At 37.4% G+C, this 24,876-nt stretch overlaps 1 protein-coding gene across 2 annotated transcripts in view; it reads right to left on the bottom strand.

Moving 5' to 3' along the window:
• Positions 1-24,876, bottom strand: part of CDH2 (cadherin 2) — a 212,983-nt gene that overhangs the window by 42,453 nt on the left and 145,654 nt on the right. For both annotated transcript variants that reach the window (XM_012737106.2, XM_012737107.3), the window contains 7 exons: positions 21,860-22,086; positions 20,014-20,160; positions 18,136-18,291; positions 14,448-14,592; positions 11,473-11,645; positions 2,604-2,741; positions 1,776-1,961 (listed from right to left, as the gene is read on the bottom strand). In XM_012737106.2, the coding sequence (XP_012592560.1) occupies positions 1,776-1,961; positions 2,604-2,741; positions 11,473-11,645; positions 14,448-14,592; positions 18,136-18,291; positions 20,014-20,160; positions 21,860-22,086 (1,172 nt within the window). The remainder of the gene's footprint in view (positions 1-1,775; positions 1,962-2,603; positions 2,742-11,472; positions 11,646-14,447; positions 14,593-18,135; positions 18,292-20,013; positions 20,161-21,859; positions 22,087-24,876) is intronic.

Genomic DNA, 24,876 nt, shown 5'->3' with positions numbered 1-24,876 from the left:
TTCACTCTTGATTTCACTTGGTCACCTTCTAGAGGAGGCGCAAATATGCATTACTGTGCGGTAATAATTGGAAAAAAAAAGGCAGCCAGGGCTCTCGTGCCATCACTGGTAGCCTGACAATGATCAGAGGTGAAGCTCTAGAGAAAGCCACGTTATCAGCACAAACAGTACCAGTTTCTTACCCTAGACCACCTCCTGACATCTTCAAACACATCATTTTTTTCTTCTTGCTCTGAAATCCCCAATTCAACTTCCCTTTCTCAAGTATTTTCCTTTTTTTTTTTTTTTTGAGACCGAGTCTCACTTTGTTGCCCAGGCTAGAGTGAGTGCCGTGGCGTTAGCATAGCTCACAGTTACCTCAAACTCCTGGGATCAAGCAATCCTCCTGCCTCAGCCTCCTGAGTAGCTAGAACAACAGGCATGTGCCACCATGCCCGGCTAATTTTTTCTATATATATTACTTGGCCAATTAATTTCTTTCTATTTATAGTGAAGGCGGGGTCTTGCTCTTGCTCAGGCTGGTTTTGAACTCCTGACCTCGAGCAATCCGCCTGCCTTGGCCTCCCAGAGTGCTAGGATTATAGGCGTGAGCCACCGCGCTTGGCCTCTCAAGTATTTTAAACATGACAGGAGAGAAGACAGGAAGTAAGACTGTAATATTTTGAGTGGTTTCATTAGCCACGTTAAACACCCTGGATGTAACATTTATTTATGCTAAGTGGTATCTGCACAGCTCTGAGTCCTTTAATGTGTATGAAGCTCATTTATATCTCACAGCAGTGCTATGACTTGGGTACTGTCATCAGCCCCACTTTCTGCATGAGGAACCTAAGATTTATAGAGGTCAAATAGCCAGCCATGATGACACAAGGCTTCAAGGGCAGAGCTGGGATTCCAACATGAACACCTGGGCTCTGGGCTGGTGTTCTGGATCACCTTGCTGTATTTCCAACCCCCATCCCATTCTGCTCACCCATATATATAATTCTTGGCATTAGCACCTGAGTGCACTTTTCTAAGTAAGGCCAACTTTTGGATTCACTTACAAATCAAGAGTGGGTGGGAGGCAAAGAAGTAAATACCTTCACTAGGTGGTGAAAAGGAGGGGACATTCACTTTCAAGGGCTTTGACACTATAGCTATGCATTTATTATACCTGAAGAACATTTTCTTTGTTTCCAGCACTCAATTGTCTTGTTTGGTCCTTTTTTGACAATTAAAGATCCAGAAGAACCAATTTCTTAAAGTCTTGAAAATAGCATTTAAAAATAGCCTTGTTAATGTAAAACCTTTTAAAAATGTAGGCCCTCTTCTAGCCTACTCATTCCATTTTACTTCTGTGATATTTTTTCGTTTGGTCACTACCTAAATTGCTGTAGACATGAGCACAGCACGTGTGATGCTTTGTTCTTAATAGCTATCAATGGTGATCAAAACCTCAGAATGTGATAGAGCACTAATATATCGACTACACTGACAGTTAGTTAACATTGTTGAGGTCAGTTAGTTAACATTGTTGATGTCAGTCCTGTCTTCAGATTGCTAAAACTGTCCAAACTGATTTAAAAACAATCATATGTCAATGATAATGTGAGAACCTCAACATAAATTAAACAACACATAACCTCTCCAATATACATGAATTCCACATCTAGAGATGTTTTTGGGGAAAAAAGTTCTAATAATATTCAATGGCAAAACAATAGGGTAGGGAGGCGTATATTGGTTTTTGCTGAGCAGCTGTCAGAGAGATCAATGGCCCAAGGAACACTTACTTTTACCACGGTGACGAGCCCATCATTGCTGTTTGGGTCGGTCTGAATGGCGAACCGCCCTGTGGGATCTCCACCGCTGATCCTGTACTCTGCGTTCCAGGCTGGCGTGTGGGGCTGGTCCTTGTCTGTCACAGTTAGATTAGCTACTATGACATCTACCCTGTTCTCGGGGACTTCACCATAAAACTGTGAGAAAGACAAGACTCAGTCAGAGGAGCGATACGGACCACACAAGACAGCTTGTCTTGATGACCACATTGCCCAATTTTACTGCCCCATTAAATCTTTGCTATCTGCCCTAAATGAGGAGATTGAGAATGCAGATACCCACAGCATTTATGTTTGGCTTTAAACATACTATAACATTTTTCAGTAGTCCATTTTTTCCCAAATTATGTTACAATTTCATTAACATTAAAATTAGCATCCATTTGTGAGTATCTGGGTGATTCATGTGAGGTCAGGGGAAATGTTTTTACTCCAGATACAGATAATTATATGCTGATGAAGTAGCATAAATCAGTCATATAATTCATGCACCTGAAAATATTTGTAAGTATTTTGTTATAACAGCACAAAATCTTTTTAGGAAATTTTTTCCAGGCAGCCTATTTCAATAACTTTAACAGTGGACTTGGGGACTATGAGGAAACCAATTACTTGGATGCCTTATTTAAAGCCCTGGTGACAGAAATGTCTGAGTCAGTAGTCATTCTACTATGAGATGAAGCAAGTTCCACCTCCGTTTAATACATTTATTATTCATGACAAAACTTCTTGGTAATGGACCACAGACCCAAAGTTGTGTGAGTGACAGGTTGTACTTACTGTCATGGCAGTAAACTCTGGGGGATTGTCATTGACATCTGTCACCGTGATGACGGCCGTGGCTGTGTTAGAAAGGCCGTATGTGGGATTGCCTTCCATGTCCGTAGCTTGAATTATTAACGTATACTGTTGCACTTTCTAAAAAGACATAAAGATAACAACTTAAATGAAACTAATTCCTCACGAAGACATAACAGTTGTTCCGTAAATGGCTCTTTATTACACGCACAGAACACCACATCATTCATTCTGATTAACACGACTTGAGATTTCCCAAGTGGAGTTTACTTTAACTTACAAAGCACAGGTCTGGTCCTTGTCTAGAGAGATTTAACTGTGTATATTCACTTGTGCTCCCCGAAAGGAACGCATTGCAGATGTGTGACATTCACAGCTAAGCTGAAACCTCCATCTGGTTGCAACCTTTCCCTTCCCTTCACAAGACTGCGATCAAGCATTCAAGTCATTTGGTTCATATTTGCTTTCTCATGTGTTAATTTCTACCCAGTTTAGGATACTAAAGACAATGAAGAATCTCAAAAGAGGGAGAAGGAAGCATATATAATTTATAAAGTATACAAACTTTCCTTTTATATATTCATGAATATATTCTTTCTATTATAACAGGATTGATACAATATTTTTCCCTAATTCCCATTAGTATATATTATTCAAAACTATATAGAGGAGATGTACAATATTCTTAAACAAAGTCAAACTTAATTAAAAGGTTTGTTTATATCCGTAGTCCTGGAACATAGTAGGTATGGAATAATTGATATTCAAGGGATTTGGGCATAATGTTCATTGTGTATAATGCTTTGAGCACAGACCTTTAATTCATACAGATATGAATACATTTTCACCTAGATAGTCATTATCAAACAGGCATCCATTACTTTCAAATCCCAGGGTGACTGTTTTAAAAGAGAGCCAAATTAAGCTGTAATGTATCTTGGAGAAAATGTTGAAATTGTCTAAGAAGTCAGACACTTGCTGACAAAGTTTTATATCAGGAAAACCTAGCTAAAAACAATCTCTAAAATCATTTGGAATCTCTGTGGAAATTGGCACAGACAAAAGAACTATAGATCATTTTCATAAATGTTAAAACATTCTGAACAACAAAATCCACTTCTTCGTACAAAAATAAACTGTCACTGCAAAGTGTGGTTTTCCCTGATTCTAAATATAGCTAACATTATGAATAGCCATTCTTAAGGGATTTCTGGAGCTTGGATGGAACAGACACAAATTGTAGCTTTTGATTTAGTTGTCAGAGGGAGGGGCCCAGGAAAGAAAGGAGTAGGAGGGAAAACCACACCTCCCACATTAGATTTTAAGTCTCTGTCCATCCAACTGCCAATCTCCAGCAGTTATTTATCTTAGTTATTTTTTATCTTCCTCAAAGAGAAAATGCCAATTTTTTTTGAATAAAAAAGAAACTACAAAGAAATAGCGCTGGTTGATTCATTTTATTTAATAATTTTTCACTATAGTGCTAGCGTAGGCTACAACACTTCTCAAGGGTTTCCTTCTCCCAATTAAGAGTGTCACTTTAGTGACAGAATTTTGAAGGGCATTCAGTCCAGCTTCCCATCTGAAAACCATGAAAATAAAAATTCGTTATGACTTTTGAAATGCCACTTTTGTTAGCTATTTGCAGAAACAGATGAACATTCTCAAAAAAAAAAAAAAAAAAGAAAAGAAAAAAAAATGGAGCTTATTTTTTTAAGAAGGTAAAAAAGCCCAATAGATATTATATGAAGGTACAGTTCTTTCCTAATGTTTATTCTACAAAAATTTTTAAAATTTGTGTAGGCGTATAATATACAATTTTCCACTGAGCTGCAATATTGAGATCAGTAGCTACTCGAAATTTCCCAATCGATTCAAGATAGTCTTGAAATCTTTAGGTTACAAAAGAACATTTGTTACTTCTAAAATATGATGTCTCTTCAAGTAAAAAAAAAATCCACTTGGTAAATAATATGATCTCCATTTTCATATTACATTTAGTAAGGAAGCTTTCACAGCTTATGTTTTCAACAACCGAATTATTTAGAGCTTCTTGCGTCATTTAGTCATTGGGCATCTGGTTCCGAATGACTGACATTTAGATTCCATAAGATTTCACTTGTCACCCTCACAATCCTTCAGCTGATTAAGGGAATTCTGCTTCAAAACTTCTCCATGTTTTCTGTTTTGGATGGGATCAAATCTCAACTCATCTGCTTGTTGTCTGTCAATCCTTCCCTCACAATTTCCTCTCTAAAATAGGCACACCCGCCTATTTCACCAAAGTTATCCCTTCTCATTCCCTTATGCCTGAAGTGCCCAACCACCGGGCTGCAGACTGGCTGCCTGTTAGGGACTGGGCTGCAGAACCTCACTGCCCCTCCCTCCTCCTGTCTGTAGAAAAATTGTCTAAAATTGTCTTCCATGAAATTTAGGAACGGGTGGGGCGCACAGCAGGAGGTGAGTGGCAGGTGAGTAAGCAAAACTTCATCTGTATTTACAGCTTATTTACAGCTGCTCCCCATCACTATCATCACCGCCCGAGCTCTGCCTCCCAACCCCGGTGGAAAAATTGTCTTCCATGAAACCGGTCACTGGTGCCAAGAAGGTTGGGGACTGCTGCCTTATGCCGCCCTGGAGCTTTGTGTATTATCTGTAAGTGCCCCGTCATGACCCTATGCCACTGCATGCGGCATTTCCCTCTGCCTAGAACCAGTGGTTCTCAACTGGGGTGATTTTCCCCACCAGGGGACATTTTTGGTCAATTACAACTAGGAGTGCTACTCACATCTAATGGGTAGAGGCCAGGAATGCTGCTAAATGTCTTGTGATGCACAGTACAGGCCCTTACGACAAACAATTTTCCAATCCAAGATGTTAAGAGTGTCATGGTTGAGAAACCATTGCCTAGAATACCCTTCCCTTTAATCTGAACCTGGCCAACGGGCAGCTTAAAGTCATCTCAGAGATGACATCTGAAAGTCCTAGAGGCAGAGCTGTTGTCCTCAGGACTGTGCCCTCACAACACATTCCTGTCCCTGTTTATAGTTTATACGGCTGGTATCAGTTGTATGCCTGTCCTAGCTCCATTCCATACACGGGTGTATGTGCACACACACACACACACACACAACCATACCCTCAGTCCTTTGTTCATGTTTGTGTTGCTGCTATAGATCATGGTGCCTGACACAGAGTAATCAAGCAATAAATACTGTTGACTTTGTGGCTGTAGAGATGAATGGATGAGAAACCTTGTGCCTTGCATTGCCTTATAAAAATCATCTCAGGTTAAGGACAAAAACAACTTTTAATTTCGTGGATAGCTATAATTTACTTATTAAAACATATGCTGGGAGCATAAACTAGCTCACTATTTCCTAAACTGCAGTGATTCATACATAATCTTCCCAATCCTGCCATATCCTCATATTTCTATACCATGAGTCACTTCCTATTTATCTTGACATTAACACCCCTTTTTAAGGCTTAAATGAATTTATTGTAAAAGTGCCACAAATGGTACTAGCATCATTTGCCATAAATATAACTGTAAAAAATAAACAACATCAATTCTTGGACTCCTTCAGTCTCTATTTGATGGAGTAGCATCTAAAAGGCCAGGCTCCGTTGCTGTCCTAGAAACTTCTCTGCATGTACCGATGAAAATCATTATACATGTCATGTAGCACACTTTTGAAATGCTGGACTAGAGTGATATCAGTAAATGAGGAGTGGAGAACATTCAGTCATTCATTTTGCACAAGTTTACTGAATGTCTACCGGATGCCAGGCAGTGTCACATTTACTTGGATATGGCCTTGCTTTCATTACATAAAGGACCAGAGAGAAGTAGCTCACAGGACCAAATGTACCATGCAACTGTAGTAAGGGGAAAAAGAAGAGATGCAAGGAAGCTTTGATAGAGACATTGCAAACAGCCCCCTAAGCTTGGAGGGTGGAATAAATGCAAGAGATATTTTGGGGGTAAACAGAGAACTTGATGACTAAACAAACTGGGGGGGGGGCTGGATAGTGCATGGTAAAAGCAATTAGTCCATAACCTTGGGTGATGGGGGCAAGGTACTGATCACAAGAAATAGGAAATTTGTCATAAATCACAGATTTTGGCAGATGACAGATTTGCTTTTGGATAGACTGGGTTAGGGGATGGACGGTTGAGTAATAATGTCATCAGATCATGGTAGGGAAGCACAGGTTTGTGACCTTGTTCAAATTCTTAATTGCTAAGCTCCGGTTCCCTCATCTGTGAAATGAAGCTGAAAGTACTACCTACCTTGTAAATTTGTAGTCTAGAATATTTTTTACATACTTATTGTATGCTAATACTATTCTAAGGGCCTTGATAATAAAAAAAAATAACTTTTATTGAAATTGAGCATTATGCACCAGGCACAGTGCTAAACACTATACATTAATTATCCTATTTAATGCTCACCATAATTCCGTAAAGAAGGTGTTTTTAATCACCATTTTACAGATGAGGAAACTGAGGCTTAGGAAGGTAAGGAAACTTGTCTTGGACACCCAGCCATGAGTGGCAGAGACAAGGCATGACCCCAGGTTTCTCTGAGTCGAGAGTCTGTATCATTAATCATTCCACTATATCAGTGACTCTAAGAAAGTCAGAACGCTGTGTATGTGCAGCATGTGCACATCTTGAGTGGGGGAAGCAGGCAGGAAGCCAGATTTCAAACAGACGATGAAGAAGTGGGAGCTGAGCAGTGAGTCTGGGCTGCCCTTTGGAGAATTCTGACACTGAACTGAAGGAGAAAGTCGAATAACTTGAACATTGCTTCAGGGTTCACGTTCAGGGTAAAAAGATAAGGAACATCTGCCCCACTGGACGTGTCGAGACTAGGAATCTAGCTGTAATTTCTATGTAACATAGTCTTTGTATGTAGAGAGATGGGCACAGACTACTGTGGGTGCCCAGAGAAGGAGCTCAGAACTGGCTGTCAAAGGGTGAGGATTAGCTTATCATATAGTGATGAGAAAGAATATTTAGGCAGAGGAAACAGCAACAGAAGAATAGAAAATGTCTATTGTGCAAGGAATTGCATGTGGTGCTACGAGTGGTTGGGTGTCATTTGGCTGTAAGTGGGAGGCAAGAATTCTGGAGGGTTAGGCTAGAGAAGACTTTGAGGCCAAGGTTGTAGAGGGTCTGGAATGCCACATTAAAGAGCTCTGACTTCATCCTATGGTGCATGGTGAGCCATTTAACCACAGGGAAGACTCAGTGTGTTTGTAGATTACAAAGGAACACATAGAGAGGGGAGAATGGAGCCACAATAGCAAACAGAACACTCCTTCAGAATAGAACTAGGAGTTGAAGGTACAGATCAAAGGATTATTAAGCCTGGAAAACAGGAAGAATAATTCTTTCTTCTTATGAAGAGAAGTAAAGCGATAGCATTCAATCATGAGATGCTGAGGCTGCCATTTGTGACGGCAACGGGGAAAACGATAGCTCCTATTCACCGGGTACCATGCAGGATGCTTTATGCATTGTGGCATCATGCTCTGTTGTCATCATCCCGTGAGGTAGGCATTATACTGCTACTCTCCCCATTTACAGTTTCGGGAGCTGAGGTTTCAGATTAATACACTGAAGGTCAAATAGCACATCACAGGGAGAGCCAGAACTCAAACCTGGGGAAGCAGGGGTTGTCATCAGCAGTCCTGTGCAAAAAGGGCAGATGGACATGAAAAGAAAAGGCTGGAAAAAAATAAAAGAAGATGAAAATGCCAGGGATAGCCACCACCAAGTCATGTGACAAGAAGTAAGACAGAGATAAAAAAAAAAATCGAAGACTGGATCATGCGGTGGCTATAACTTTAGGCTTGGAGAACCTGAAGAATTGATATTTTTTAAACTTGCAGATTAAAGAAAAATAAAAAGCTGAACCTCAGTAAGCATTTTGATGATTAGGAGTTCAATCACTTAAAGGAGTCATACATCCTGGGAGAACGACGACTAAAATTACTTTTGACAGAAAGGAAACTGTGAATTCTAATAGAAATAAAGGAATTTCAAGCCTGCAAGAGGCCTGAAAAAGTCAAAGTAATTTATCCCCGGCCTCAGGAAGAATTACCATAAACCATCTGAGATAGATACATTTTTTGTATGCTAAATGACTTTTAGAAAAGGAAGGTTTTTCCATAATTTCCCTAGTAATTCATTGTTGTGTTTAATAATTTCACTGTCAAGAAGCTATTTCTCATACTGTATCTAACCCATAATTCTTTAGTTTCAAATCCATTTCTGTATTAGTTTCATCAAAGAGTAGTGAATAGCTTCTCCAACCACTGGAAGATAAACTTCACCACGACTATGGCCTCATTGCAGGCTTTCATCCTCTACACTAAATATGGTCTCTTTGATTTTTAAACACGTTTGGTCTGCTTTAGTAAAAACTATCATTAATTCTTCCTGTCTCTTTCTTGCTGTAAAACAGCCAGTCTAAATGTGACAGGAGTATTACTGTATAAAAACAGGATGAAACCCAATTTTTGTATCTCACAATGACAGTGTGAATGAAAGAGAAATATTAGGATTACGAAATGAGCTAAATCTACTTGGTATGTGAGCAACCTGGCACTCAAGAGAGAATATTGAAAATTACCCCATATTCTCAAATAAATTACGGCATTCACACTGAGTTTATTGGCATATAAAAATAGCATTTCATACAGTAATGAAGAAGGGAAAAGACATACATGTTCCAAATATCACTACACTAAAAGCACTACTGCAAAAACGAAACACATCTCGACAATCTTTGATGCAAAACATTCCTAAAAAATGAATTGCTGACACCTGGAAGTTAATAGGTTTAATGTCATGGGCATACATCTAAGTCCTAAGTAAGGCTTTCAGCTCAGAATAAAGTCATCTTGATTAGCTCCTATTACTTTACTGTAGTGCTTCTAACACTATCTTGTGTATATAATTAATTTCGATAGTACTGTTTTCTTCAATTCAATTCAAGTGAATGGTACTATGACAAATAAAAGCATCGAGAAAAAACAACTCCTAAAATCCTTGTCAATAATATTTTATTGCAGTGGGTATAATGTTTCCTTTTGACATATATAATCAGAAGTCTCATTACAGTAAAAGCTGGCTCAGCCAGAAATGTACAATGCACGAATCTCTGTGAGTTGGCACTTTGATAATTCACTCAAACAATGATTATGGTGGTCAAAATAATGACCTTGACAATCTATAAGAAAATGGTCAGGACAGAATAGAGAAAGGATGTAAAAGCTTCATTAGGACTGGACTTTTCAGGAAAGGCTATAAACAGAGCTTAAATCAGAACCTGAAAAACTGGAAGGTCCAATATAAAAAAAAAAAAAGAGAGAGGTGCAAGTCATTCTTGGCAGAAGAACTCACATGAACAGTAACACAGAGGTACACAGAAGCTCAGCGAGGTGAGGACTGTCACACTGAGACAAACCGGCTGGACTTAACCAAAGTATTCCTTCCCTCTCAGACTGTGACACTACATAGTCTTTCAATGACTTCAACATTTTATGACTTTTCAAGAAAGTATTATATCAGAAGTGTGTTTTTCTGCCTTTTAAAGTGCTTGTCAGCGGAATTAATGTAGTTACTACTGTTGAAATATAAGTAAATTAATCTTAGTTAAGGGACTAGTTCTAATAAAAGACACGATCTACTGTGCCCTATATCAGCCTATCCACAGGGGCTACATAAAAACCTAATCTCATCCATGTTATCTGCAGCCTCCAAAAAATACAAGTGTTAAAAATTACTCCAAGTTTATGCACATGTCATTTTGCCATGATGTTTAATTAATTCCGCACAAAAACCTTTGACAATAAGGGTAAACTGAGGAAATGTTAAGCAGTTTCAAAAGTTAGATACCAGAGTATTGGTTTAACTTAGTCAATTATCACATTAAATATGACACAGGCTAGCGATGAATGATTGGTATACAATACATTATTTCACCAGCCTAAAGTTCTATAGAAAATCGTACCACAGATTTCTTAACGAAAATTATTGCATTTGAATAATATTGTGTATATATTATTACCTGGAGATAAAGTGTATGCGATATTGTGCACCTTTAAGAATAAAAGCTGGAGGCCGGGCGCTGTGGCTCACGCCTGTAATCCTAGCTCTTGGGAGGCCGAGGCGGGCGGATTGCTCAAGGTCAGGAGTTCAAAACCAGCCTGAGCAAGAGCGAGACCCCGTCTCTACTATAAAATAGAAAGAAATTAATTGGCCAACTGATATATATACAAAAAATTAGCCGGGCATGGTGGCGCATGCCTGTAGTCCCAGCTACCTGGGAGGCTGAGGCAGAAGGATCACTCGAGCCCAGGAGTTTGAGGTTGCTGTGAGCTAGGCTGACGCCATGGCACTCACTCTAGCCTGGGCAACAAAGCGAGACTCTGTCTCAAAAAAAAAAAAAAAAAAAAAAAAAAAAAAAAAAAAAAAAAAGAATAAAAGCTGGAACCTATTCTACTAAGTAAGTATCCCAAGAATGGAAAAATAAGCACCACATGTACTCACTAGCAAATTGGTATTGACAATATACTGATCAACCCCTCAGTGGATATACAGGAATAACATTTATTGGGTGTCGGGAAGATGGGAGGGTGGAGGAGGGGATGGGTATATACATACATAATGAGTGTGATGCGCACCATCTGGGGGATGGACACGCTTGAAGCTCTGACTCCAGGGGGAAAGACAACACATGTAACCTAAACATTTGTACCCCCATAATATGCTGAGACAAAAAATAAAAAAAAGAATAAAAACAAATTCAAATACAGTTTTTGATTGGCTTACTTCTCGATCAAGTCCAGCTGCCACTGTGATAATATCCCCCGTCTCATTGTTGATTGTAAACATGTTGGGTGAAGGGGTGCTTGGAGCCTGAGACAGAATTCTGTACCTCAACATCCCATTGAGGGCATTTGGATCGTCAGCGTCAATAGCAGTTACGGTCATCACATATGTTCCTAGAGACAGTGTACATGGAAAATGAATGGTTACCCTTCATTTTAGAGTCCCCTAAAAAGAAGGTATACTTACTGTTTTGGTCTGTCTTATTTGAATTTTTCAAAACAAACATTTGAAATTATTTAGACTTGATTAAAAACCCTACTGATAAGAACGGTAGGGTTCTTCTTCAAAAATTCTCACTTCAAAAAATATAAAAGATGGTCTAGAGATACTTGAAAAGAATATGGTACAATATACATATGTATGAAGACTCCATTTTTCCTTAACTTAGAAGACAAATTCACTTTATGATTCCAAAAAGGTCCATGTCAGACCTTAATTTATATGAAATGCAAATAATGGGAAATATGGATACCGTTAGAAACATATTTTATGGCTGCTGATGCCTTCCCTCTGTCATATTTTCTTCCGCTGTGTGATAATGTCTAAAATGACATGCTGAGTGTGATACTCCCTAGTGCCTCAGTCCCTTTCAGAAAGTAGGCTGTGTGCATAACGCGGCATACTCCATTTCCTCAGGTCATAAGACGCCATTTCATGCATTACTGTTTTGGTACATTGAATAGAGATTTGGCACTGTGGTTCATTATTTCCTCAGAGATTAAAAGAACATTCTAACCAGCATAGGGACCTCAATTTATTAGATATTTTGGAAAAGAAATCTAGAAAGCATTAGGATCAAATTAGTTCAAACTAGCTAGCCGAACTGTAATTTAGAAGTAGACTGAGAAATAGTTGCTGTTTAGGATGGCTTGTTCTATGGGATCCTTTTAAGAACTGACTTATAAAATTTTCTATCTCTTATCTTCCTTTTGAGTACTTTCTAAGCTCAGTTCTACTTCAGACCCTATGCACATGGGCTGTTCTCTCTGCATGTTATACGTGGGGCTCAGAAGTAAGCATGGCTTCATCAAATTATTCAAATCTCCTTTTAAAACTTGTCTCTCTAAATAATTTACCTTTTTTTTATTATGTGCCATCCCTACACCCTTATTTGTCAAAACTTTCTTTGTGTATTGTTTGGTTGTTTATTTATTTATTTTGTATTTCCTCCCCCTACTAGAATTTAAGCTCTAATAGGGCAGGAACTAGCTTGTCACTGCTGTACCCACAGTGCCAGAACAGGGCCTAACAGCCCATGCTTTTATAAACATTTGTTGAATGAATGAATGGACAGTTAAAAAAAATCGTGTTTCAGAACCTTGAGCCAAAATACTGATCATGACACATTTTAACTGGATTCATCACATTATCAAACCTTGCCTAGAGCCATATTTTCAAACTGAACAGAAGAATCACAGGAAATACACTCAAGAAATGTTCTTACTTCTAGTGATCACTGAGAGCCTGTCTTTATTTATTTATTTATTTTTAACAGATCCATCCAACCAGGGAATGAAAGTCTTGTTTATGGGGGACTTACAGGGAAATTCATGGTCAAATGGATAATAAATATAGGTTTAATCATTTACTTTCAACAACTTTTGTGAATAGTGTTTTAATAAAGTTTGAAATAATAGAGAAAAAAAGAAAAGAAGTGATTAAAAAAAACAAAAAACTTCTTCAACCAAAAAAGCTCAGTGTTTATTTATCTTTGGAATATTTGTGTGATAGTTGTGTTTTAGTAAGGATATGTTTAACTTGCTTCAATTTTACTGTGTTTTAAAACACTGATGAAAGCTACTTTGAAAATGTGACTCAGAAGGGAAGGAGCCAGGGAGAGCTGAACTTCCTGTACAGCCCCTGCCCTCCCTCCAGCTGCTCCTTGCCCCAGAGGTGTGTCTTTTCTGAAGATGCAGAGAGGTGCACTTGGACCAAAAAAAAAAAAAATGCATTTAAGGCACAGTTTGTTATAGTTATAAGTTGATGTATACATAAGGGAGCTATGTAAACTCATATGGATGACATAAGTATAATGTAGTACAATTTTAAATATTGAGGTTATTTTAAATACAAAAAGCAAAAAAAAAAAAAAACACAATTTAGCTAATCAAATTTCTCTAAAATACCAAATCATCACAGGAAGGTTGGCCAAACATTTACTTTTACTATCTCTAAACCGACCTTGTCCACTAGTTTTTCAAACTAAAAAGGCCTTTCTGGCCTGGTCATTCTACTCTGACTGAAGTCTATAGTGTTTTCAGTAAGAACCCAAAACCTTGGTCAAATACCACTTTACAATGGTGGGAGATTTTCAGCAAGTGCTGTTTCTAGGCCAGGGTACTTTCTATTATGCTGGTTGAAGAGAGAGGGCTGCAGACATAAGAGCCACGCTAAAAGTAGCTCTCCTGTATAGCTAGAGGGCAGCAATCACAGCTGTCACCCAGCCCCTTCCTTGCTCTTGGTTTTACTTCACCACCTGGTCCCAGGAACACCAGGTATCTTTAAGGATTTCCAATATTGTTTAATGGCTGCTGTGTCTCCTATGATCAGGTCTGTACTTTATAAACAGAAAGTCTCTAGTGTCCTGGGGCTCCCTTTCAAGCTGCACTGACTGTAATCAACTAAAGCAGAATGAAAGAATTCTATAGATTCTAAGGGTAGAATCAAATACTGTAGTACATATGATTTTCAAAGGTGGGAAAGATCATCATGGGGAGTAAGAAGTATATTTTTCTGTTTTTCTCATTTCAATCAGTTTTTCCCTAAGTTACCTTCCTTTTTCCCTAAAAGCATTATGAATCAAAGAAAATGACATGAAATGATTCATATGATTTTCTTCTTTTCTGGTTTATCCAATAGTACCTGTTACACTACACTTCCTCCAGTTATTTCCAAATTATTATCTTCAAACTTACCAGGCTTTGATCCCTCAGGAACTGTGCCATTCCAAACCTGGTGTAGGAACTCAGGTCTGTTGTCATTCATATCAATAACATTGATGACAATGTCAATGGGGTTCTCCACTTGATTTCCATTAATATCTACTGCATGTGCCCTCAACTGCAAAAGTAATTAGAAGATAAAACTATGTAACAGATCTGTGTCTGTGAGAAGATAATATGTACAATCACAGTGCTATTAAAATAGCAAGAATAAACTTAATAACAGCTGAAAAACAAAAGCTGTTCTTCCCAACCAAATTTAAGTTAGCCCAAGTCCATGTAACTAGGGTAGGTATAGGCACAAAAAACCACCATTTACTACATACAAGGCATTATGCTCAGAGCACAATGGATTTTAACTCATTTAATCCACATACAAGAGTGGGGCAGAAACTGTCAGCAACCGAAGATGAGGAAATTGAGCTTCAGAAGGGCTAGGACACTTATGAAGGTCACTGTTCTCTGCTGACAGAACTCAGATCCCAAACCAGTTCTGTCCAACTCCAAAGAAGACCGAGTCAGGGTAATTAAAAATGTGAGACTAACACAGAGTAGTCATAGAGATTAAGAGAACAGAAAAGAAATCTAGAAAGGGTTAAATGCACATAGGAAATTTTGACTTTTTTTTCTTAATCATAAAAGTTACTCATAAACATTGAAAAGACATGCATATATATAAGATAGCTGTTCCTAGGCCGGGAGCGGTGGCTCACGCCTGTAATCCTAGCACTCTGGGAGGCTGAGGCGGGCGGATTGCTCGAGGTCAGGAGTTCGAAAGCAGCCTGAGCAAGAGTGAGACCGCGTCTCTACTATAAATACAAAGAAATTAATTGGCCAACTAATATATATAGAAAAAATTAGCCGGGCATGGTGGTGCATGCCTGTAGTCCCAGCTACTGAGGAGGCTGAGGCAGAAGGATTGCTTGAGCCAGGAGTTTGAGGTTGCTGTGAGCTAGGCTGACGCCACGGCACTCACTCTAGCCTAGGCAACAAAGTGAGACTCTGTCTCAAAAAAAAAAAAAAAAAAAAAAAAAAATAAGATAGCTGTTCCTGTCTCCAGCCTCAGTTCTCAGTTTTATAGATATTTTTTAGGGATTTTATCTTATTTTCCTTCTTAAATAAATATAATCACTCATCTACTCTTGGTACAGCATCTTCAAAATTTTTTCATGAAGCATAGAGATCCATTTCATTCTTTTCAATGTCTGTGTAGTGTTCCATTGGATTGGACATTTTGAAATGGAATGCTTCTATGGTTTTCCCAAGTCTGACGCTGGCTGTTGGTTTCTGTTGGACATGCTCGATCATGTTAAAGAAGCTACAACATATCTTTTTTTAAAATTTATTTATAGGTCATTAAACCCATGAAACAATGTTATTGCCTTTCAACACCTAGGGAGATAATCTTTTCCTCCCTGACTTATTTAATACTTTATATTACATTAATAGATTCTTAATACTGAAACTTAATTATAATTATACCAAATACTGAATCTAAATACTGAACTTTAATACTTGCAATTCTGCAACTAATTCTAGTTTGTTATGGGTATTGCTCTTTTAATGTGTAATAAGCAAGCATTTGGAGAGCAATAGTTTATCCCAAAATTGATCTGAATATATTTATTTACAGAGTTTTAACCACAGGAGTTCAGATGGTAAAAACTCATATCGGAAGAGATATTGAAGTTTTTTCTGTATTAATATCATTTATATTCATAAATTAGAAAGTAGTCTAAAATAAAGCTCGGTCTATTGTAAGCTACCTTTATGAAGTTTCCCTATTAATGCTGTGTTATCTCTGTACAAGGTTTGGAAGATTTACTTCTTTCTCTGTGTTTGAGAACAATGTAAAAAGCATTCAAATAACCTGTTCCTTCAAGGATTTTTAAAGAATGGGCTGATGAAGCAATCAAAGCCTTTGAGAGGAGGGAGTATTCAATAATAGTGCTTAAAACATTATAAATTTCTCATATGCTTATTTGTCTTTTGGAGTCTAGGGGAATCTATTATAGTTAAAACAAATCCAATAATTTTAAAAGCTTGTACAAATGCAAGAATTCAACAAATATCTTGATGGGCAAAATAGAGTCTAGAAACAAACAAAAACACATGTGGGATAAAAGTTTTAATGACTAAGTGTCCATGATAAATCAATGGGGCCACTAATTTGATACATGCTGCTGGGACAACAGGCTGGTCATAAAGGAAGAACAAACTGAGTCTATATCAATATCTATTTTTCCTTTTATTAAAATAACTAGCCAGGGCACGTGGCTCACGCCTGTAATCCTAGCGCTTTGGGAGGCTGAGGTGAGAAAATTGCTTGAGCCTAGGAGTTTCAGACCAGCCTGAGTACATAGCAAGACCCTGAGACCCCGGTCTCTACTAAAATAGAAAAATTAGCCAGGCGTGATGGCACATGGCTGTCGGCCCAGCTACTCAGGAGGCTGAGGGCAGGAGAATTGCTTGAAGTTTGCAGAAGTTTGAGGTTGCAGTGAGCTGTGATGCCACTGCATTCTAGCCTGGGCAATGGAGTGAGACTCTTGTCTCAAATAAATAAATAAAAATTAAATTAAATTAAAATTAAAAATAATAAAATAACTCCACAGAGGTTTAAAATTTTAATGTAAAAAGTAAATACAACAGACAAAATTGGAGAGATTGAGGTCTTGGAGTAGGGAAGGCTTTTATCAACAACTCTGGAAAGCCAGAATGTATGAATGTAAACAAATGAATTATTCAGTGCAAAAACTATGTTGTACTATGGTAAAAATTATAAACAACAGAAGAATAAAATATCAAACTGTACTAACATCCTTAACAGATAAATGGTTCTTAATAACAATAAGAGAAAAAGATAAACAATCCAAAAGAAAATTCAACATAACATAGGAATAGGGAATTCACTTTGATTGTAATGCTATGTATCCATTAACAATGTTGTGATCTCTATATATTTTACATACAATAGTGACCCCATTCATAACAATGTGCTCTTAGCCACATACTTAAGGCAAGTGTCAACATGTAAAGAGTAATGAGATTTTAGGCAATTTCACTTTCTTCTTTGTTCATGCTGGGCACTATTTATTTTTTTTATCAAGAACATTCATCAATTCTGTAAAAACAATAATATTATTCAAATAAACCAAAAAGGCTACATACAAATGCATTTCTTAAAACTCTCAGTATTAAGGTTTTCAGGCCGGGGGCAGTGGCTCACGCCTGTAATCCTAGCACTCTAGGAGGCCGAGGCGGGTGGATTGCTCAAGGTCAGGAGTTGGAAACCAACCTGAGCAAGAACGAGACCCTGTCTCTACTATAATTAGAAAGAAATTAATTGGCCAACTAATATATACATATATATATATATAATTAGCCAGGCATGGTGGCGCATGCCTGTAGTCCCAGCTACTGGGGAGGCTGAGGCAGGAGGATTGCTTGAGCCCCAGGAGTTTGAGGTTGCTGTGAGCTAGGCTGACACCATGGCACTCACTCTAGCCTGGGCAACAAAGTGAGACTCTGTCTCAAAAAAAAAAAAAAAAAAAAAAAAAAAGGGTTTTCAGACTTATAGAAGAGGTAATGGCAAACTTTTCAGACATTTAGGATTAGTAGAGTATTATTAATACAGAGAATTCTCAGCTGGGCGGAATCTTACATGAAACCGGGCTATCAGCTCGCGGTCCAGGGGCTTTGTCACGGACAGCTGACCTGAGATGGGGTTGATAATGAAGATACCAGTTGGAGGCTGGTCAGCTCCTGGCCCAGTCACGCTGTACCGCAGTGAAAGGTTTTTATCTCTATCAGACCTGATCTGAGGATCAAGAAAACAATCACATTAAACGAGAGACTGAACGAGCTCATTATCAGCGACACGGGGCACGCCACACTTCATGCCCTTTTCCAGTTACAGACTTACACCATCTCTTCCCAGAAAACCACTCACACTCTCCCAGTCCCTGCTCTTCCTCTCTGCTTCTTGGTGATAGGCTTCAAAAGAGATGTCATCCAACACCAGAAAGACTGGGGGCAACATTAACATCTAAGAGAATACTCACTAGGCGCAGTGCAAAAAGTCACAATTTAGGAGTGTCAGCGTTTAAACAATCCAATTCTACCCTGGGAGTTTCTAGGTTAGACTATTTAACATACTACCAGGTGTCCAATTTAATTAAAATAAACGTTGTTTACCTTTTTGCATCAGTTACAACACGAAATCATTGTCTAACCCGTAGTGTGAAATATCCTCTAATGGAACTCTAATATTATGATTGAGCCTGGATGTCAGATTTCTGTACTTGCATTTTGCTAACGCTATTCATTACAACCAAAGCCTTTCCGTCTCATTTTAAGGTGACACCTAATACTAACATTCTTCATTAATAATAAAGCATACAAGAAAGGATTTTAAAAAAATATTTTTGTATTCTCAAACATTATATCCATTATAGGCTCACTGCCTTTTCCAAATACGACTACTCTCAGGAAAATTAAGTCTGTGGAGAAGCAGTCACAGGAGGCAGAACAGGGTATGGAAGGGGAAGAATGCAGGCAGGCACACAGATAGTATGGACTGAGCAACACTGCTTGGAGATAATAATAAGAGACCTTTACTTATTAGGTACTTACATGTAATCCTTTAATAGCTTTAATAGAGTCTGGTTGTGTTTTTTTAAGTTAAGGCATGAATTCTCTTTTTTCCCCCACACTCCACTGAGAAAGCACCTTTATTTTGGGGTTATGATCATTGTTAAACTGAATTATAATGTGCATTAAGACAGAATATACAACACAAATAAGTGGCTTATTAAAAAAAACACAACAGTTTTCAGTATGTGTTGGAATGATAAAATAACCATATAAAGAAACATTTATATTTTAATAAATGGGAATACAAAAACTCTGTCTTATATTGTTCTTTTGTAATAAATAATGGGTTGCTAATTTTACTGAACATGCAAAAATATCTAATTTCTTTCTGTATTTTATGGTATATATCTGAGAAGCAAAAAACATACTTCTCAGATTTGAAGGCCTATGGTTTTGCACTGCCCTAGGCATTCTGTTAATGGTATCAGAGGTCATTTTTTTTTTCTTGAAAATTTTTCAAATGCACATGATGTTGGCGTTTTTAGCAATAATTGTCCCATATTTTTTCTTTGGCCCCAAAGCTGTCTGTAGAGGGCAAAGATCACCATGGACAGCCCAGCTTTCAGACAGGGAAGCTTGGGTGCATGTGTGTTGTGCGCGTGGGAATGGTATGGATAGGAATGCACCTTGTTCACCAAAATGAACAAGCTTTCCTATCCACAATGCCCAAGACCTACAGAGAGCTCTACTTATAAATCCTCCAAGAGATAACAATGGAAAATGAGAAGAGGCTTTCTATAACACGGTAGAAATTCTATCTATACAGAAATGTTTTTTAGTACATATATGTTATAAAGTCTACTTTGTAAAAAAAAATAAAAACAGACAAAACCATTTCGAACATACATTCGTCACATGCCACGGAAACAGAATTGTGCCACCCTACCCTGACGAGCTCTTGAGGGAAAGGGCCTCTGGAGTTTTCTGGCAAGTTGATTGGAGGGATGACCCAGTCTCTCTTCTGTCTCTGTAGATAGCCATTGTGCTTAGCCACTTGCCTGGGAAATACTATTTCTTCAACTTCCGGTGATTCCTTAGCATTAAAACACACAAGACATTCCTGAGTACTAGGAAAAACATTTTTCTGAAAGTACAATATTAATGAATACCTGAAAGCATAGGCATCATGGGTTATTATGAACAAAATATGAGTCTGGAGGATTTTTCCTTGTCCCCTTATTAAAATAATAGAAAACACCATAAAATGCTGGGGTCATACTGTGCACTGAAAAAGTGCATTCTAAACAATTTATTATATGGCTCAACTGCATAAACTATTTGCAGTTTCTATAAACCTCCTTAGATAGTAGTTAGTGCTGAGCAAAATTTAATAGTACCCTTTTATACATTTCTCATTAGTTTAAAACCACAGTTCAGGTAATGTGCTACTGTACATTAAATTTAGATCTTGATGTGCTAAAATATAATTTGAATTCCAAGAGAAGTTTAATACATACTGCTAAGGAATGTCTCAAATATTTATGAGCCTATTAAATCCCACAGAATTAATGCTGTAATTATTCTAAACCTATGTCAGCCATGATGGATGCTATAGATGACCCACTTTGCACATTAGGTATTAATCTCTGCTGGATGTCAACACTTTCTTCTGTTTCTCCATCTATCTGTAGACATTTTAGCCATTAGCCCTTGCTGCTTCAGTGCAAACATCCAAGCTAGTTTGCTGGAACACAGTGAATCAACAACAAAAGTATCTTTTCACTCCATTAGTTACCAGTTTCGCACATTATATTACCCAAATGACATGGCTACCCTTAACAGTTAATAGATTAACAAATTAAATTTCACATAATGAAGACCCCAAACCAGAATACAAGAGGAATTATATATTTTCCTTGGATATATTCACTCATATTTTATTTGGGGTGTGTATATCACACTTACAATTAAATACAAGAAATGAATACGTGTGTTTCTATCTCTCATAGTACAATAAATATACAAAATGTAATAGTGATAGTTCATAAAATCATGGACTTAAATATATATGGGTGTGTCCCCACATATTTGTTTTGAATTAACTCAAAGAATTATAGTATTCAGAATATAATAGTATCATACTTTTAATGAAGAAGTTACATTTTATTTAAGATTCCTAACATAGTGACTTATACAAAATAAGTGCTCAATAAAATGTTTGTTGAATTGAATTGAATGATACTCTGTTAGAAATATACCTCATTTATTTTATCTTGGCTCATAGTAGCTTCCACCAGAGGGAGTGTATCATTCCTAAAAGTCATATTGGTATAAATAATTCATGCCCCCCAATTTGATTATTAAGGGAAAAGACAAAAACTCAATACTCATTGCCAGAAATGCTTTTCAGTTACTACTGTAAATCTGTTCTTCTAATCTAATAAATTTGACCAATGACATCTTGCAAAGAATTGTTTATTTTGTGGTTATATTTAATAGCTTGTAAAGCTTCTAAGAAATTTAAAACAAACAACTACTTCTAATTTAAGATGAAGTTATAAATCTCAAAGTATAAACAAACCTTTCAAACACAATTTCTGGTTGCTTAAAATGTATTTAGTTTAAGTATCTTAAAAGATTAAAAACACAACAAAATACTGTTAAATGACTGGAGGTGCTAAACGTTCAAATACTGGCCATCCATTAATGTGATGCAAAGTATATTATTTAGTTGAAACTTTATAAATCTGATTGTTAAGCAACAGCCCCAGAGCCATATCTGGATATTATACCTTCACTGATTCCTCTGTTAAGGTTGGCTTGAGGCTCAATTTTACAGCCACTTGCCACTTTTCCTGGGTCTCTTTGTCTTGGGCGTATATGAGGAACTTGGAATGCTCAGAAGAGAGGGGAAAGCTTCTCACGGCATACACCATACCGTCTTCATCCACCTTAAAATCTGCTGGCTCGCTGCTTTCATACTGGACTTTTCTTTTTCCATTGCAGTTGCTAAACTTCACTGTAAAAGATAACAAAGGTATCCATTTAATTGGAATACAAAGGCAAAAACAACTAACACCTACACCTATATCCTGCTTAAGTGAAAGGATAAAGTGCAGTAGCATGAAACACAGATGTTTTATTTTCATATTATCACAGGCTTTTTCATTCTATAGAATGCCAGGTGGTAGTTCTGAGTGATGCCTCAGTATCTCTTTGTTTTACAGCTTCCCCTGCTTTTCACACTGCCCTAGACACTGGGACCTTGGGTGTGTTTCACCGACACCTTTCACTGCTATTGCTTCCCATTCCCTTACAAATGCCTCAGTTCCAGCTCCAAAGTCCCTGAAGGTAGAATAAACCCACTATTCCCAGTCTTTGCGTAGCAACGTGATCTGTACTAACTCAGTTTCTTAGCCATGTCTGACCCTCCCTGGGGGAAGTATTGCAGGGGCAAATATTCTTACTTATCTTGCATACCGTGCACACATTTCCTAATACAGGGTCTTAATATATATATTTTTGAATAAATGCTTAAAGGAAGAAAGCAATGCAATTACTAATGCTAAATGCCTACTGTGCTCTAGAATTGTAAGACCTTATGTTAATTAAAAGGTGAATAATTTGCAATTTCTATCCCTCCTGGTCATTATAATGGTTCTAATAAGCAATTAACTACTTTATAAATTTTCAAACAAATGAAAATAAACATGTATCTCAAAATAAGTTTTAAATGAAAAAAATCTATGGCTTAAGAGTAGAAAAATCAAAGTGTCTTATCTCTATCTTACATGCAATGACTTCAAATTTTAAAAATTAATGCTTTCTTAAATGCTGTGCAGCTTATTTCTCAACAGATAATAAAATGAAAGTTAAACCATGTACTTATGTGGAACTAGACATATTCAAGACATAAAATAATAAAAATAAAAATATTCTCTAAGGAAGACTATTTCCTTTGAAGTCCTTAATTGTTCTTTTTTGAAGAAAAGTCTATGGAAACAGCAATAGGGGTCAAATAAAAACCAATTTTTAATTTCTGTAAACATCTGATATTATGTTCTGACCACAATTACATAGGATATTCTTTGGAATGCAATTAAAAAGTACACATTACAAAATATAATCATACACATCTTTTGTATTTCTCAAGGATCTCAGTCAAGTTTTATGAACCCTCCCCACCCTATATATGAGCTTATGACAGTTCTTTTGCTTTTATTAGTAAAAATTCACTGAAACATGCGTAAGATCATAGCCAAATAATACACATGCTATTTCCCTTAGTTACTATAAAATTCTTGATAAAATAAGACACTTTACTGAATATATTATTTTCCATATAATGCCAGATATATCATATTTCATATTTCAATCATTTCAAAATGAATATAAATGTTGTATCTCCAACTAAATTAAGTTAAATCAAAATATTTGTCTTTGGAGTAAAAGTATATCAAAAGATATTTAATTATTCTAACTTTCAGTGCCATGTGATTTAAAAGTAAAAAAAATGGAAATCTTTTCTATATAGCAATGCCATCTACTATTTATCTTTTATTAAAGACAGCAAAACAAAAAATAAAATTGTATTTTGGAATCCCACTGAGAAGTCAAAATGAGAGACTTTTGCCAACATTTGTATAAAAGGAACCTTTTTTTTTTTTTTTTTTTTTTTTTTGAGACAGAGTCTCGCTTTGTTGCCCAGGCTAGAGTGAGTGCCGTGGCGTCAGCCTAGCTCACAGCAACCTCAAACTCCTAGGCTCGAGTGATCCTTCTGCCTCAGCCTCCCGGGTAGCTGGGACTACAGGCATGTGCCACCATGCCCGGCTAATTTTTTATATATATATCAGTTGGCCAATTAATTTCTTTCTATTTATAGTAGAGACGGGGTCTCGCTCTTGCTCAGGCTGGTTTTGAACTCCTGACCTTGAGCAATCCGCCCGCCTCGGCCTCCCAAGAGCTAGGATTACAGGCGTGAGCCACAGCGCCCGGCCAAAAGGAACCTTTTTTATATCACAAAAGGAATTCGTGATACTTAAAAACATGCCATCTGAATCAGAAAAATATATATATATATATACTCTTTTGCACACTGCTTTGTTAATTTTTACCACTTTATCATTAATCCTCATCCATTCTCACCTGGATTGTTGCAACTGCTCCCTGGGTGGGTGGTTGCACGCCCCGCCCCCAGTTCCTAGTCATGGAGCACCCACTGCTAGACTAGACCTCTGCTGTGATTTTCTCCTTAATATCTGTAATATTACCCATCAACTCTTTAACCTAGTGTACAAGGTTCTCTTAATTCTTGGTCACCCAGTTTCTTTAGTTTTACTTATACCATTTTCTAAAACAAATTCTACCCAGTGAGACGGATTCCACAGTCACTCTCCCCACCCCACTGCTGCCCACCTGCCAGGCCCATGGCTTTGTCTGGGACAGTCACCCATTTTCCACCCCACACCTCTAGACCCACTCCATCATTCTGGGGAAGACTCCACCATCATGCCCTTCACATGATGCCAGTCTATGCCCTGATTTGGGACTGCTCTGAATTTTTTATTTTATTTAAATTCTGCATTTCCCATTCATTGAAACATATGAACACTAATTTATTATAACTGTTATTATAATAAGTAATGCTAATTTATTAATAATTTAATGTGACTAGATCTTCTTTCCCTAAGCATACTATAAACTAACTTTGGCTTCTTGAGAGTGAGCCTTGGTACTTTTGATTCCTGTGACACTTAACAGTGACAGGGAAAGTATAAATGCTCGTTAAATATCCATTAATACCTTACAG

This window comes from Microcebus murinus, chromosome 17, assembly GCF_040939455.1.
Source record: "Microcebus murinus isolate Inina chromosome 17, M.murinus_Inina_mat1.0, whole genome shotgun sequence".
Taxonomy (NCBI): domain Eukaryota; kingdom Metazoa; phylum Chordata; class Mammalia; order Primates; family Cheirogaleidae; genus Microcebus; species Microcebus murinus.
This window is presented reverse-complemented; position numbering and strand designations above follow the sequence as displayed.